The 15,303-nt window shown below is 45.7% G+C and overlaps 1 protein-coding gene across 1 annotated transcript in view; it reads right to left on the reverse strand.

The window, feature by feature from the left end:
• Window positions 1–6,023: 6,023 nt before the first annotated feature.
• TMTC1 (transmembrane O-mannosyltransferase targeting cadherins 1) overlaps window positions 6,024–15,303 on the reverse strand; it is a 112,157-nt gene continuing 102,877 nt past the window's right edge. Inside the window, exons 14-20 of the mRNA XM_085049445.1 lie at window positions 13,992–14,094; window positions 11,031–11,166; window positions 10,165–10,309; window positions 9,278–9,415; window positions 8,756–8,878; window positions 7,995–8,072; window positions 6,024–7,302 (exon numbers count right to left, since the gene is read on the reverse strand). Coding sequence (XP_084905571.1) covers window positions 7,162–7,302; window positions 7,995–8,072; window positions 8,756–8,878; window positions 9,278–9,415; window positions 10,165–10,309; window positions 11,031–11,166; window positions 13,992–14,094 — 864 coding nt within the window. The 3' untranslated portion in view covers window positions 6,024–7,161. The remainder of the gene's footprint in view (window positions 7,303–7,994; window positions 8,073–8,755; window positions 8,879–9,277; window positions 9,416–10,164; window positions 10,310–11,030; window positions 11,167–13,991; window positions 14,095–15,303) is intronic.

Here is a 15,303-nt window from a genome sequence, read left to right on the forward strand (position 1 = left end):
AGATGAGCAGCAGATCCCATCTTGAGCAAACCAAGGATGTTTACCCTCCTCTTGGGGATGCAGCAAGTGCAGGGTGGGACAAAAGAGCCTATCTGCTGGATTATTGTTAAATTATTGAACTACCAACCAGCTATTTCAGCCCTGCAGCCCCTGGAGAGGGAGAGTCCAGGCAGCCTGTCAGGCTCACACTTTCCTGTGGCTGTCTGCCCCTGAAGCATGGCCTGGAGCATTTTGGGTCCAGGTATCAAAGGTTCAGCATGAGCCTTTGCTTCAATGCTTTCTAGTAAATTAAGACTTATATTTTTCCCACTCAGGGAAAAAAACCTTCCTTTCATTTTCTAATCACTTCCAGCCATAAGTAACAGACGCAGTAATGGCACAGCTCAGCCTGAATCCCCAGGAGGCTGTTTACTGGAAATGGGAAGTTCCTGTGCTTCCCAGCAAAGTCTGACACCAGGATTGCCTGGAAATGCAAATTCTGCAGTGACTGGAAAACAGGAACAGCACAGGCAGCATCACAGTGGAGAGCAGAACCACTGACAGGTTTTGCATGGAGCAGAGAAACAAGGAGGAGCCTCATTATGGAGGTTAATCTTGCACATTGAAGCTTTTATACCACAGCCACTTCCTCATTATTCAACATTAGTCCTCAAAAACGATGCTCAAGTTGGGCAAGAAACAGATGTGAAGGTGGCTGGTCTGCAATTACAAGATAATGGATTATAAAAGGGCTGGCAAGGAGGCCAATATATCACTGTCCCTGCCCATTAAGGAGTCTTTAGCAAAGCCTGGGAAGCTGGTCTTGCATTTAAAGCACAGAAGCCAACATGACTCCTCAGAGTTGTGGGACAACTGCCAGGAGGATGCAGTGCTTCTCCTCCTGCCTCAGAAATGCTTCCCTGCATGGCTGCAAGGTGAGCAGGGTGTGTTTAAGGCAAAACCATTTATAACCAGTGGCTGAGACACACAGAGGAACCAGAGCAGTGGGTGATTTGCACACCCTGACCCAGGCTTGGAAAGCTGTGCAAAAAGGACTTTCCACTCCTGAAGAAGAGATGGTTTCTGCCTCTCTCCCCCTTCCCAGAGAGGAGGGCAGCACACTGAACCCAGACCTGCCCTCCAAGTGTCTGCCAACAGCTGATCTCACTGCTCAGCATCCTCTGGGCTCTCTGGGTCAGTGTGACAAACTCCACACTTCAGGCTACAAGGAAAACACGAAAAAAGATTGTTTTTCAGTGAGACAAGACCCCACATGCTTAAGTGCATTACCTCAGGCTCTTCTGGCAGGTAGGGAATTAATGACACAAATCCCAGGTGCCACAGCTTTCCCCACTCCAGTCTGAGCTCCAAGCTGAAGGCAATTATATGGAGATAAATGAAAACACACAGAAATTGCAATTCTTTACAAGAAGCTGATGTGTGCAAAGCTGAGGTCTCCTGCGAGGTGCTTTCCTGATGTGTGTGAGCACAGCCAGAAAGAAAACAAATTTCAATTCCATCCAGTAGCCTAATTACTCTTAATGAAATGCTGCTGGGACTTACAAAATTAAGTAAGGAGTGCAACAGGTTGTAATGACATCACCAGGCTGCTCAGAGTTAATTTTTTCAAAATCTTCTGAGCTCCAGGCTGGACAGGAGCTCAGCCACTGCTGCCCTGTTCACACCAACCTCTCTCTGACCACTGCAAAGCTCAGGCACAATTTTCTGAGCCACTGACCAGGACCAAACTCTGCCCAGCCCTTGGTGCTGACTGGCTTTTCCAGCAAGAGGCTGTGGTGATTATTGCTATGGCAGCAAGTCCACCAGCGAAGCAGAAAATAAACAGATTTTATCAAGGTGGCAAACGATGGAGAAAACATCATTCTCTTGGGTGGGGAGAGAAATAATGTTAGCAGCAGCAGAAATGCCAGCATCACACTGGAGCAGGGTGGGAGGAATGGCAGTTTGCTGGTTATCCCATCTCCTGCCTCAGCAGGACAGATGTTTTTAGCTCTGGCTTCATTACCAGGAGCAAGTCACTCTGACCATCACCATCCTCCTGCCTTCTTCATTCTCATGAACCACTTCACAACCTATCTAGTGATAATTTCCCTTTCTTACCCAAAAGCATCCCAAGGACATAAATTTTCACATGGCTTTATCACCATCATTATCCCCTGAGTGAACTCAAACGCTGGGAGCATGCAGGAGCACATAGCAATGTGTGCCAGGAAGAAGGGATTTACAACAAAATTAGCTTCTCTTTAATCCCTATTTTTTTTCTCTTTGCACCCTGCGGGTTTGACACATTCCTGACAGAGGCAGAAAGGCTGACATGAAGGGTTTATGTCAGTGCGACAGCTCCAGCCATCAACACTGTGTGGGCTTTGCTCATGCTCAGGCTCCAAAAAATGCCTGCTCTGGTGTTTTTATAAGCCCACACTCAAACACATGTGCTGCACAGTTATTCCTACATGACCAACAACCTGGACTTCTGGGAAAATATAAGTCAAGTAGAGTAAGAAACTTTGGTGTTTCCACCTCCAGAAGAACTTGTCCTAAAGAAAGAGAACAAAACCAGGCACAGCACTTACTTTTCTTGCTTTTTATAGAAAATAGACATTTACATACATTTTCTTTTGCAAAGACTTCGAGCATAAATCCTTTATGGGAAATCAAGCCATAAATCCCACAGTGAAAAAAGCAAAGACTTTGCTGATTCCTGTATCACTGACACACATCCAGCTGCTGCTAAAAGTGAATTTATTTTTCAGAGATCTCTAATCCACAGGCTGTTTTCTTGTGGTGTTGTTTTTGTTCATTTTTTTTCTTTTTTTAAAAAGATATGCACAACGAATTTTAAAAAATTAGATACAGAAATAAGAACCATTATGAACAACAGGCAATGCAAACAACTCCTGCATGAGAGGAACACACAGCGTGACATCCACTTCAGGCAGAGATTTCTACAGTCATACACTTGCAGAAGCTGTAACTTTTACAGAGGATACCACTGGGGGTATTTTCCAGAAGAAAAAAAAACTCCAGCAAGTTAGTACAAAACATGGCAATGAACTTTTGCACAAAGTTATCAAGGTTACCTGAAGCAACTTTGCCACATTAAAAAACACCAGTGAATGCCAAGCGCTGTTTTTTTTCTTTTTTCTTTTCTTTTTTTTTTATTTTTCCCTTTTGCTGCTGGGTTTAAATGTACATGAAAGCAAAATGGTGCATTTTGAAATTGCTGCAAGAGACTGAAGGTTGGGGGGGAAAAAAGCCCTCTAAGGGCTAATTTTTTCAAAAGGTTGTGCATAATTGCATCTATGAAAGATAGAAATTGAGCACTTGGTCAACTTAATCCCATAAAGATTGAAAAGACTTAATCACACACCAGCTGTTTCACCGAGTTGGAGGACAAGTGGGGCAAAAGACCACATAATGATATTCCAAACTGCTTAATTAATAAATTGGATTGGCAATTATCTTCTCTCACCCAGTATTGTACACCATATCTGGCCTGATTTCTGCAACTGTGGAGAAGCTTTCATAGTTTTTAGATAATTTTAGGGGTGTCCAGCCTCCCCTGCAAGTTAGGCTCTTAATTTTGAATTTTTTTTTTTTTTTTTACTTCTACTTCTTTCCACCCACATGCATGCATGCACAGCCCCCTGCCCTCCTCGAGATCTCTGGAATGAAGGCCATTCACATTCACTCACTGTTTGGCCAAAATAAATTGCCTGCACATTTGTAGGAAAATCTAGTCCAAGGCTAGAGAGAGAGAAAATTCCCCCCACTGCATCATTTATCCTGGGGGATGGAAAAGGGGTGGAAGCAAAGAATGCTGGAATTTAAATAATCAGTAAAATGAAACAAAATCCATCAGCTGCAAATATGATTCACGGGGAAAGGCAAAAGCAACACAATTATTATGTTTCTCATTTAGGATTAAAATGCACAGTGAGTACACGAGAGTCCTGCCTAACCAGCTTTCCATTAATTCTCTGCTTTAATATCAGTGAGCACTGAGGTTTAGCCAATGCAGAGAGCATGAACTCTCCCCCACCAGGCACATCTTCAGCCATTTATTAATTTGCAATCTCTGCTAGCCATGCACTGGAGCTGGCAGAAAACAATGGATTTATATCTCATTATTTCCGAACCTGTGCAATGCTGGAGGAAGAGAACATTTCCTATGATTAATTAAGATAATATGAAGTTATCACAAGGTAAGTTGCTCGATTTATCTTTCACAATAGCGTTCCATTTTGGTGGAGCTAATCCATTTCATATCCTGCTCTGTTCCTTGCCTGCAGTAAACCTTTGCCATGATTCCTGCCCTGAACAAACACAGGGTTTCAGCATGGGTGCCAACAGGACAGGGAGTCAGCTCAGAGTTTGACCAGGGTTTCACTGCTTTGGTAGCTCGTGGTCTGAGCCATCCTGCCAGTTTGCAGCCTGTCACCCTGCCTAGATGGGGATAAAGTGCTGGTTTGGGATGTGGGGTTCATTACTGAGCCCTCCTCTCTCCAAAACTACCATAAACCCAAAGTGTGGAGAGGTGGCACAGAAATGTAAACTGGTCCAACTGGCATTGAAATCCCTGGGTGTGTTATCTCCTAATCCAGGCAAGTGGATATGCTTTGCCTTCCAAGCAAACCACTTCCCTTATTTGGAGGATAGTTTCATTTTTCTCCATTTTCTGCAAGTGCTGCACAAATGGAAATCAATCCTTCTCCAGCATCTGGGAGGGGGGCACCCAAATTTGGATTCTACTTCTACACATAAACCAGTTTTAGGAGGCCAAGATGGCTTTGATCTGGCTATAGGACAAGAAGGAGACAATAATTTCTACCAGGTCTCTCAGGAAAGACAAACAAAGGTTTAAGCTGAAGTTAAAAACGTAAAGCTAAGTCTTCCCCCTCACAAAGCATTGCTATAAAAAATACAACTTCTGTATTTGAAAAAATACATTTCCTTGGCCACAATTTAAAGCCACACACTGCAGTGGGGCCTGTGGAATATATAGTATTTATTTAATATATCTTTATGATTCAAAAGATGCGTGAAGGGGAACTGATTGCTGTCAGAGGCCTTTTAAGCTGTGGATTCCCATCCCATGGGAATGTGCTGGCAGGATCCACCTCCTCCTGGCCATCCTGGCAGCCCAGGGCTCTGCAAAGCTGCTCTGTGAACTGGGCTGCTGATGAACCTCAGGAGCTCAAACTCACCCCTGGCCCTGGAAAATAAAACAGGCTGCTTGGGCTGGGGGCAGAAAATTCACCAGCAAAACAACTTATCTTGATCCCAGTGCTCCCCTGGGAAGCTGGTTGGAAGGGAGAGAGCCAAACATCTGTTTTGCCACCCCTGCCCAGCTGTGGGCACTGGCCAGGCTCCTTGGGCAGGGGGACAGCCCAGTCTGGCCTCACAGGGTGCACAGCCAAAGCTCTGGCAGCTCCATCAACCCTGGCAGGGCAGACAGCTCCACCTGGACTCCCTCAGCGCGACAAACAGCTGGAATCACATCAGGAATTTGTCAGAAATTTGACCAGCAGCAGCAGCAGCACAGCAGGCTTCTCAAATGGAACCACCAGCACATCCCACTGAGGGAATCTGGAGCTTGCTGAGGTGCCATGGCCAGCACCAGCCCAATCTGGGCAGCACAGGGCTGCCTGCCACACAGGCTTCTCCTGCCAGATGTGCTCTAAGGCATCACACACCTCATCTGAACTGCCCTTTCCTGATAATGCCAATCCCTGGGCTGCTCTTCTGCAGGCTCTGGCCACAGTCAAGCTCAAACAAAACCACTTCTCTAGCAGTTTATTGCTGCAGGAGGAACAAACTGATGACCTCCCCGGATGGCCAAACCCAAAGGCACGAGGCAGATCCCACTGACACTCCCTGGAAGCAGCAGAAGTGCTCTGCCTTAGGATCTTTAGAGGGAATTATTCCAGCAGGCCTCACTGGTTCTCCCTTTTTCTACCTTCAGACAACACGAGTCACAACTCCAACCACGTGGCCAGCTGTGAAGGACATTGCCCAGTTCGTATAAAACAGAGAAAATATATTAATTATTTGATTGTTATAAGTTAAATAAATAAAGCTCAAAAATAAAAGCCCCAGTTCTGAAGAGAATTTGTTTTCCCCACCTCAGTATTTAAAAATATAGATTTATGCCTGATCAGCTATAGGTGATTTTCTGTATCTCTTAGGGGAGTGGGTGAGAACACTCTGACTAAGGGTTTTGTCAGTGTTATCACCATGATAAATGGGTTTTGTCCCTGCACACCCACAAAAAATCCTACTTCATACCTTTCCAGGCTAGCAAATCTCCCCAAATCTCTCTGTGGCTTCACTTTACCTCCTATACTGATCAGATAAGTTGTTTGTTTTCCATACTGGGAACTGAGCAGGAGGACAAGTAATGCTAAAGCTTCCCATTGCCTTTGGGTAGTTCAATTTTTTCCAGAGTAATAATTATTTGGCCTGGAGGGAGAGGGCAAAGGGTAAAGCCATATGATATTGGACAGAGCTGACATCATGAACCTGAATTACTACAAAATTACTGTCTAATGAGTAAAGCATTCAGGCTAGGTTTTCCCTCAAAGGATCATCTGTCCTACTTGTAGAATCATCCTTCCAGGGTGATATTTAAATAGTTTTCCCTTTCTCTAAAATAATTTCCAAGTCACATTTCGAGCTGTAGAAGTGGCCAAAATTTCCTCAGCATTAACCCCTTGGAACCCTTTTTTCTGTGACCACTATGACCATTTTTTTCCTGTCTGCAGCACTTGCAATGAAGCCATCAGTGGTACTCGAGATGGATGAGGTGAAGGAACAGGAGGTGCTGCTCCACCCCTGCTGCAATGGATGAGTGCTTTGTCCCCATGGTTTCCCTGGTGACAATCACTGGAGGTACATGTCCCACCCACACTCCCAGTGCGACTGAAATGGGCTCAGCCTAGACACAAATCTTGATTAAAGGAAGGTTTTCATCCATGCTCCAGCACGTCCCACAGGAGCTGAGTGTCTCCTGCAACTTTGGTCAAACCCAAGCGTGCATTCCAAGTTTGCCTTCCATAATTCTGAGTCCTCTCCAAGTTCCTTCAGCATCACTTTGAGGAACAGGCTTCCCCCATCCTCTTCTCCAAGGGGCACGAGTGTCACTCTGCTGGTGACTGATTGCTATGTCTGCTCTTTCTCCTGGACTTCCTGAAATCGTTTCTCCAAGCGATCCAGCTTGGCCAGGTTCTCCTTCAGCAGCTTGCTGTTTGGCACCAGCTGTAAGGCTTTCTCATAGTAGTCACGGGCTGTGATGTAGCTCCCCTACAAAAAAAATGAGTGGCAGGTCTCATTCACATTCCCTGAAAGTTCATTCTGAGGGTAAGGTGAAAAACATAATGCAGGGGAAATAGAGTTTAAAAGCCTTGACATTGTTGGGTTACAAAAATACTACTTCTTTATGAAATAGATCACCAAGTGCTAAGAAATAGATTTACATTTTTCTGTTATGTTGCACCAGGAGAGTTAATTTTACCCAGCAACAGGACAGCTTAAGGACGTCACACAATGTGACTCCTTAAGACCCAAATCATAATGATATGCTAAAGTATTCAAAAGAATTAGCAACCACAGGGCAGGCTGTCTATTTCCATAATTTCATGCCAGTATTCTGCCATTAGACATCTTTATTAAATTCATTAGGTAGAGAAGAACCTTAAGAGTCAACTGACAATGACATTTATCTAAGGTAGGTCAACAACTGAAGCAGGAAAACTTTAGAGAAGAGCAGGCTGTTCCTTGCAGCCTGCGCTCTTAAAATATGAAATTTGCATTACAGGAGACATATTACCAAGCAACCTGGTTGGAAAATTCTAGCTGGAGTGGAGGGACTTTCCTCCTTTTTTTGGATGAAATATGTCAAGGACACTTGCTGTTCACAAACAACAAATTCAGCTTTTTGTCCTGAGTAGGTGTCTCTGAACCTGGCAGCTTCAGGAAAATCAAAATTGTCCTACCTTGATGTGCTCAATGCCTCCCATATTCATCCAGGCCTGGGCTTGGTCTGGGTTGAGCTCCACAGCCCGTTTATAGCTCTACAGAAACATGAAACATTTCAAGGTTAAGAGTCTGAATCTTCAAACAAAACCAGTGCTGGAGGGGAAAGAGAAACGCAGTTTCCTCTCCTGAAGCCATTCAGAATGTAATTCAAATTCCTCTTATGTACAATGCACAAAGTGAATTTCAGTTTCTTTGCAGCAGAGGCATATAATGTCCTCCTTCATGGCTCACTTCGTCTCACAGGTTTTCCCTGCCAATGTGTGGTTTTCCTGCACTGTGAGAGGAGCCACACCTGTGACCCTGTCCCCTACACCACTGGGGTCTCCTGCACATCAGGGCCATTTCCTCAGCAATGCCAGCCACACTGCTTGCCAGCTACGAGCCATGTGGTTGCTCTTTATCTGCAGGGCTTTAATTTGGAGCTGGCAGCAGACTCTGGACCAGCCACCTGCATGGAGCTTTCACAAGGACCTGAGGAGAGTGCTTTCCCTCCTCACTGACACTGAGTGTGGGAGGAAAAGCAGTAAGAACCTCCTGGAGTCTGTCAAACAGCACTGTTTAAACACAACAGGAAAGGATTCAAATCAGGATTAAACATCTCTAGGGATATTGAGAGTATTCTCCCAAGGCTAGGGTGTATACACCAGGGAGTTTTCAACACAATGAGCAAATTCTATCTCTTATCCTAAAAAATAGGTAGGTTTTAGAGCAGTCATACCTCGAAAGCCTTGTCAAGGAGATTCTGTTCTCTTAGCTGGTTTCCTTTAGTGAAAAAGAGCTCTGATATGACTTTTGGATCCTTTGGTTTTAGCTGAAGCGCTTTCTCTATAGCTTCAAGTGCCTGTGAAAAAGCAAGAGGACATTGTGTGCCTTCCATTCAGCACCTTCCCACTTCTCATTCTTTCCTCACCACTATGCACTCCCAGCATTAAAAGTCATCTTTCTCCTTCCCTTGTTTGCCCCACATCATTAAAATGCAGGGAAATGAGGTTTTCATATGCCATTTCCCAGCTGTGGGGCTGACAGCAGCAGGAGGTGTAAGTCCTAAGAAAACCACACTGCTTAGCTCAAGTCTTAGCATGTAGAAGTTTTAGTAAAACCTTCTGAGGTTTCAGTGAAGCAATAATCTACTGGATGTGTGCTGAGGCACATGACATGTGCCCAGAGAGATGGGAGTGTGAAATTTGACCTGAGCAGTGTGTGTGAGCCCTTGGGACAAGAGCACCCCATGCCCAGGTACCTTGGCATAGAGCTCCTGCTTGCTGTAGATGGCTGAGAGGAGGCGATAGCACTCCAGGCACTCTGCATCCTCGTTAAGGATATGGTTTGTCATCTTCTCGGCCTCCTTGGTCCTCCCCATCATCGCCAGAACCTGAGCCTGTCACAGAGCCATGGTATAAATGGTTATGGTCTTGGAAAACTCAGCCCTCTGCAACACCCTGGGCTGCACCCCGTGGCTGCTGCTCCCCTGCTGTTGATGCCTGATGGTTTTTGTCTTTATACCCTTTTTTATACAGTTTTTATACCCTTTCCTTGTGCCTTTTACACACTCTTTGTACCTTAGCCCCACATACTTGTAATTTTTGTAGTCTGGTATTTAGTTTAGTTTGGGGGTTTTGCAAAGTGGGAAAACCAAATATTCACAGTAGGAGACCAAGAGCTCTATACTATCTATATATATCTATACAGATAGTGTATATATGTATATATTTTCACATATATATATACATAGATACACTTATATACATATATATGTATATATGTATATATATATTCATATATATGTGTATGTATACTATAGAACTAGAGGCTCCAACCTTGGATGGAACCTTTTCCCTGGAACATATTTTGTAAACTGGGCTGTAATCTCATTTTGGTAGGGGGCAATTAGAATAGGGGGACAATTACTTCATCTATTAAGTTTCTTATTGGGGAATTTCAGGTAGATAGGCTAATTTGCAAGGCCCATAAAATTGTATTGTTGTTGTATAGGTTGTGCTTCTGTGTGTGTTCCACCTCAAAGAGCTGTGCAGCTAAGATCCTATTAAATACCAAGGCAAATACCCTTTTTTCCCTTTTTAGGAAATTTCTATGACAACACCCTGGCCCTGCCCTATCCCTGCTCACCAGTGCCAGTCGGATGTCCTTGTTTGAGGGCTGCAGTGCAGCTGCTTCCCTGTAGACCTGCAGAGCCTCCTCGTAGCGCCCCGTGTTGTAGTACAGAGCCCCCAGAGGGGACAGGATCTCAGCCTTCCGGGATACCTTCAGTGCCCTGGGGTTTGGGGAGAGAGAGGCTTTCAGGGGGTGTGAGGAGCAAAGGGGGAGTGAGGTGGGCTGGTGATGGGATGGGGAAGCAAAGCTCTGCAGCATCCCAGCTGGGAAGCACAAGGTTCAGTCGTGGATGAGTGTGCTCACAGCAGGAATCGCTGTGGCCACCTGAGAAGGGCAAAGAGTCACCTCCAGAGAGCCCATGAACCTGCAGGAGGAGTGGGGATGGTTGGCAGTGATGGGAGTGTGAGCATAAATCCACATAAAGGAGGCCCAAATACCCCCAGCCAGTCCATCCTGCAGCACAGCTGGAGTCAGAGGCTGCCTGCTGCTGGCACATTGCTGGGAAAGGCCAGAATTCCTGGTGCTGCCAAGGGTTTGGTGCTGAGCTGTGCAGCAACCACAGAGCAGCTTCAGGCAGGGTGGGAGTTCTGATAATAAAACCTCCTCCTGGCACCAAGAAACGTCCAACTTTCTGATCAGAGCATCCCTCAGCCAGTGTCCATCCTGGGGGCTTGGGAACAGTGCAGGGAAGTCAACACTGCCTGAGCCAATGCTGCCTTTCCAAGCACTCCCCAAAAACAGCCAAATCTGGTCTCAAACAGACGGAGAATGAAGGGAGGAAACCCCACACTTGCACTGATCTGTGTATCAGGAACTCTTTAGCAGAGACAAGCCACACAGGGGCAGGAGGAAACCCTCTGTCCCCCAGCCCAAATGCTCACCTCTTGTACCACACTTCAGCCTCCTTGTTCTGCCCCAGGGAGCGGTGCAGCCTGCCCAGGTTGACCATGGCCACGTGGTGAGCAGGGCTCAGCAGGATGGCCTGCCTGTAGTGGGACATGGCTCGCTCAGGATTCCCTGCAGAGGAGAAAAGACATTAAACTGTGCCTCAGGAAAATCCTGTCTCCAACTCAGCACGCAGTAATGCTCTGGCTTTCTCTCATCTATTGCTCTGTGCATGGGGAACATTGTGAGAATGAAATCCTGCCTCAGCCTAAGTGTAAGAGAAACGCTGACCAAACTAAGATTTAAGCCCCAATATTCAGATATAATCCTGAGAAACAGATTTTCTAGGGGAGGGTTTTTCAGTCTCCAGAAAATGATTCCTGACTGAAAGCACCCTCTGATCATGCAGCAGGGGGGACACAACCCCTGTGCCAAGGACAGAGCCCCCTCAGAGAAGGGGCTGGGGCACATGTGCCATCTCCTGCTGGAGCATCCTTTCCCCCTGGAGGGAAGGCAGTGAGGAATGGAGAACAAGCCATCCAGAATTCCCCACAACACCACCAGAACTGCAAATAATTTCACCTCTTTCCAGACAGACTATTCCCTCCACCTCTGCTCTGCTGCCCTGAGCTCCAGCTCAGTCTCTGTGCATTACTCAACAGCACTGGGAGTAGCTGCCAGAGACCAGCTAATTCCCCCTCAGGGCAATAAATCCCCGAGCAGAGGTGTCCAAGAGCCTATTTTGGAGCACGTAGGCACCACCTCTGTGCTGCTCAGGAGCCATTGGGTGGCACTGCTTCGCTGTGTGACAACGTGCAAGGTCCTGCAGCCCATGACATCACTGAGCACCACAGCAAAATGCAAGCAAAAAGAGCTGTGAGATCCCAACCCCAGTGCCTGAAGTTCTACTCCTAATATCATATTTTTCTTTTGCTAAATAATGGTAAAAGTATAAAGTTCCAGCATTTCAGCAATGGAAATGCTGCATTTTTAGTCCCAGGGCTCGCTTAATTGGTTTGTAAACTCCAGACCAGATAATCTCCTGATGAAAACCAATTCTCAAAGAGCTTTGTGCATCAACAAAGCTTTTCAGTGTTGGCATTTTTTAAACTGAATCACTTCACAATGTATTTCATTCCATTTCTAGCTGGAAAACAGACCTCAAAAACAGCCAGTGCATGTTGGGGCACTGAACATGCTGCTGTGGGAATTTTATTTTCATAGCTTTTCAGATCTAGTTTGGTTTTTCTGAGACCATCTATGCAACTTAAAATTTACAGGGATGCATCTCAGCATCTCCTCTGCAGGAATGACAAGGAACATCTGCAGAGAAATTCAGAACTGTACAAGATTCACCCAAGGCTGAGGATGTGCTGTTCAAGGTACAACTTTCCCAAAACATCCAGCAGCAGCCTCAATCTTTCCCCACCACTGAGCAGGCAGATGTTTCTGAAAATTATATCCACAAAACATCCTGGGAAGCAGCTGGGCACGCACCTCAGCCCCTTGCTCAACACCCAGGGGTAATGTGCATCATTGAGAGAGACACACTGAGTGCCTGTGACCACTGCAGAGCTGTCTGGAGCCGTGTGTCCCCAAAGCCTGGCACTGCTGGAGGCTTGTTGCACAAAATGCTGTGAGTTAATCGCTGTGGTGCTTCACAGCCTCTCCCTGTGCTGCCAGCAAAGAGCACAGCCTCACCAGCAGCCACTTCCTTCACGCCTTGTCACTGCTCCACCAGGGTTATTGACACATCATGCCCTGAGTATAAGTCGTCAGAGGGTTTTTTTCCCAGTTGTTTGTGTGTAGGGAAGCGTGGGAGTGAAGCAGGAAACGATGGTTGTGACTTTGGCAGAGTACACAAGTGCAAAAAGCAGAGAGTGCTCTGCACTGCATTTGAACCACAGATTTTGGCAGGAATAGAACAGTTTATCTGGGCTGGCAAGCAAAGATGAGTACAGCATCAGAGGGAAATTGCTCACGAATCCTTATTTGCAAGCTTGAATTTTGCCAGGGCACAAATTCAGAACCTCAACCTCTTTTGCTAATGCCTCTTGATTCTGAATACCGATTTTGGTTTTGTATTTGTTTCACACTGGTGCTACAGAGAAGTGATGGCCAGGAATTAGCTCAGAGGCAGAAAAGCCAATTGCAGACTGACAGACACCACAGTCCTTTCCTCCCAAGCACCACCTGTGAAAGGGGCAGAATGGGTGGCAAACAGATACTTTGGGCTGAGACTATTTCATCACTGAGTCTTGGCTCTGCTCTGGAGGGACCAGAGCGAGACAACAGCCAGTTTCCACCAGGCATTTGTCAAACTTAGCCTCACTTATAAAGCTGTCAATAAAGGGTGGCAATTACAGTGACGTTTTTGTTGCTGTTATGTGAATGCCAGAAAGCACCGAGGAAGCTGGATGGGAACCAGGAGCCCAGAAAATAAAGGATGCCATTACAGAGCTCCTGAAAAATCAATTCACCCCACAGTGTGTCAGGTTTTGTTCTCACAGATGATTGTGGTTTAAAAGCCACGTTCCTTTCTACAGTGGTGGCACTCAACCCTTACAGTCCAGGAGCTGCTCTGTCACCAAGTGGGGCTGCATGTGCTCCATAACAATCCATTTGTGTGCCTGAGATTTGGTTTGATGTGACCATGCCTTGCTGGAAAAATGGCAACACTGTCAGGGTGCTGCCCAGCTCACTCTGGAGAGGGCAAGTGAAGATGGTGAGAAACACTGAAAGGAACAGCAGGGCTGAACACTCCTGCCTGCACTAATTACAAATTCCAGTGCTCTGTGCCCTCTCAGCAGCACAGGGATATTTATTTCCCAGCTGCTGTGGAGGCACATCTATTGCCTTGGAAGCTTTTGACACCCTTTTAGATGTGTGCTGCTGAACAAAATAAATCAGAGCAAAGAAGGCAGGGAGGGGAAAATCCCTGGCTCCTTCTCACTTACCAGTATCAACCAAGAAAACACCATAGTTGTTGTGCAGATCTGAGCTCTCTGGACAATTCTCTATGCCAGCCTTGTAGACCTCCTCAGCTTCCTTGAGCCGTTCCTTAAAAGAGAAAGAGATTTCTTTAGCCATGGCAGAAAGATTGTGTTGGTTCTGTTGAGAAATATCTGTCATCCAGGGGATGATATATCCTAATTTATTTGTTTAATGAGCATCTCGCTGGCTAACTTTTCCCCTCAGGAGCTCTGCTGTTCATCCCCTAAGCAGGGAGGAAAACACAAGGAATGAAAGCTTGCTGTGTGTGATGGTTAGGGAGAGAGTGCAGGGGGATAGAGGAAGCTGGAGAGAGATGGAGAGTGGTGGAAGAGTGGGGAAAATTGGACAGATTTGGATTAAAACCAGGCATTGTCAGTGTGTGAGGTGAAGCTGACAGGGACTGATGGGACATGCTGACTCCAGGATGCACTGAGCCCTCACATTCTGCACAGATTTCCAGGTTTGTTGGTTCTGAGCACTTCTAGAAAACACAGATCTTTTCTTTGGGAACACCCTGAGTACAGAAAGCATCCACCTGTTTTGTCACCTCCTGTTTCAGAGCTGGAGAGATGGAATGGATTGCACTGAAAGGGTATGACTTGATCACAGAGTCACACAGTTAGCCACAGTTAAATCCCTTCACATTTACATGATAAAGGTCAGCCAGCAAAAAAAAAGACAAGTGTGCAATAAAGCACAGAAATATGTTTTTTTAAAAGTGCTTAACTTTGGAAATTTTGGATATATTGATGTGAATTTGACAACATTATCCTGCAGACTCAGGAAAAGTGTAGCAATCACCAGGACTGACTTAAATGAAGAGCAATTTTCTGAGCATATTTCAAAGATTTATGCATTATTTTCTTTTCCTCTGCTTTTAATTTCCAGCCAATGAATGCAGTTTTGCATGCACGTATGTCAGTTCATTTTATTTACTGATCATAAACCCAATTTTTAAAGCAAGGGAGGGCTGTGTTGAACTGCATTACAGCACTCCGTGTCAAAAAACTCACCAACATTAAGCACTTTTAGCACTTTTTCTCGTGGCTGCATTGCTTTTTTGGCACCTTAACACCCTGACCCTGCATGCCTCAGGCTCAGTGCCCAGTCTGACAAAGTGTTTGCATTAAGCACAGTCAGAAAGTGGCAAGGGTGGAACCTGCTATTCCTGCCAAGGTTTTCCCTCCTCACAGCCTCTCCTTTTCTTAGGAGAAACAGAGCTCCAAGTTCATCAAGGCTTGATTCTCATTAACACTTAATACTGTCACTCCCAGA

The sequence above is a fragment of the Lichenostomus cassidix genome, chromosome 1Ab (genome assembly GCF_008360975.1).
Source record: "Lichenostomus cassidix isolate B80296 chromosome 1Ab, HeHo_3.0, whole genome shotgun sequence".
Lineage (NCBI taxonomy): Eukaryota > Metazoa > Chordata > Aves > Passeriformes > Meliphagidae > Lichenostomus > Lichenostomus cassidix.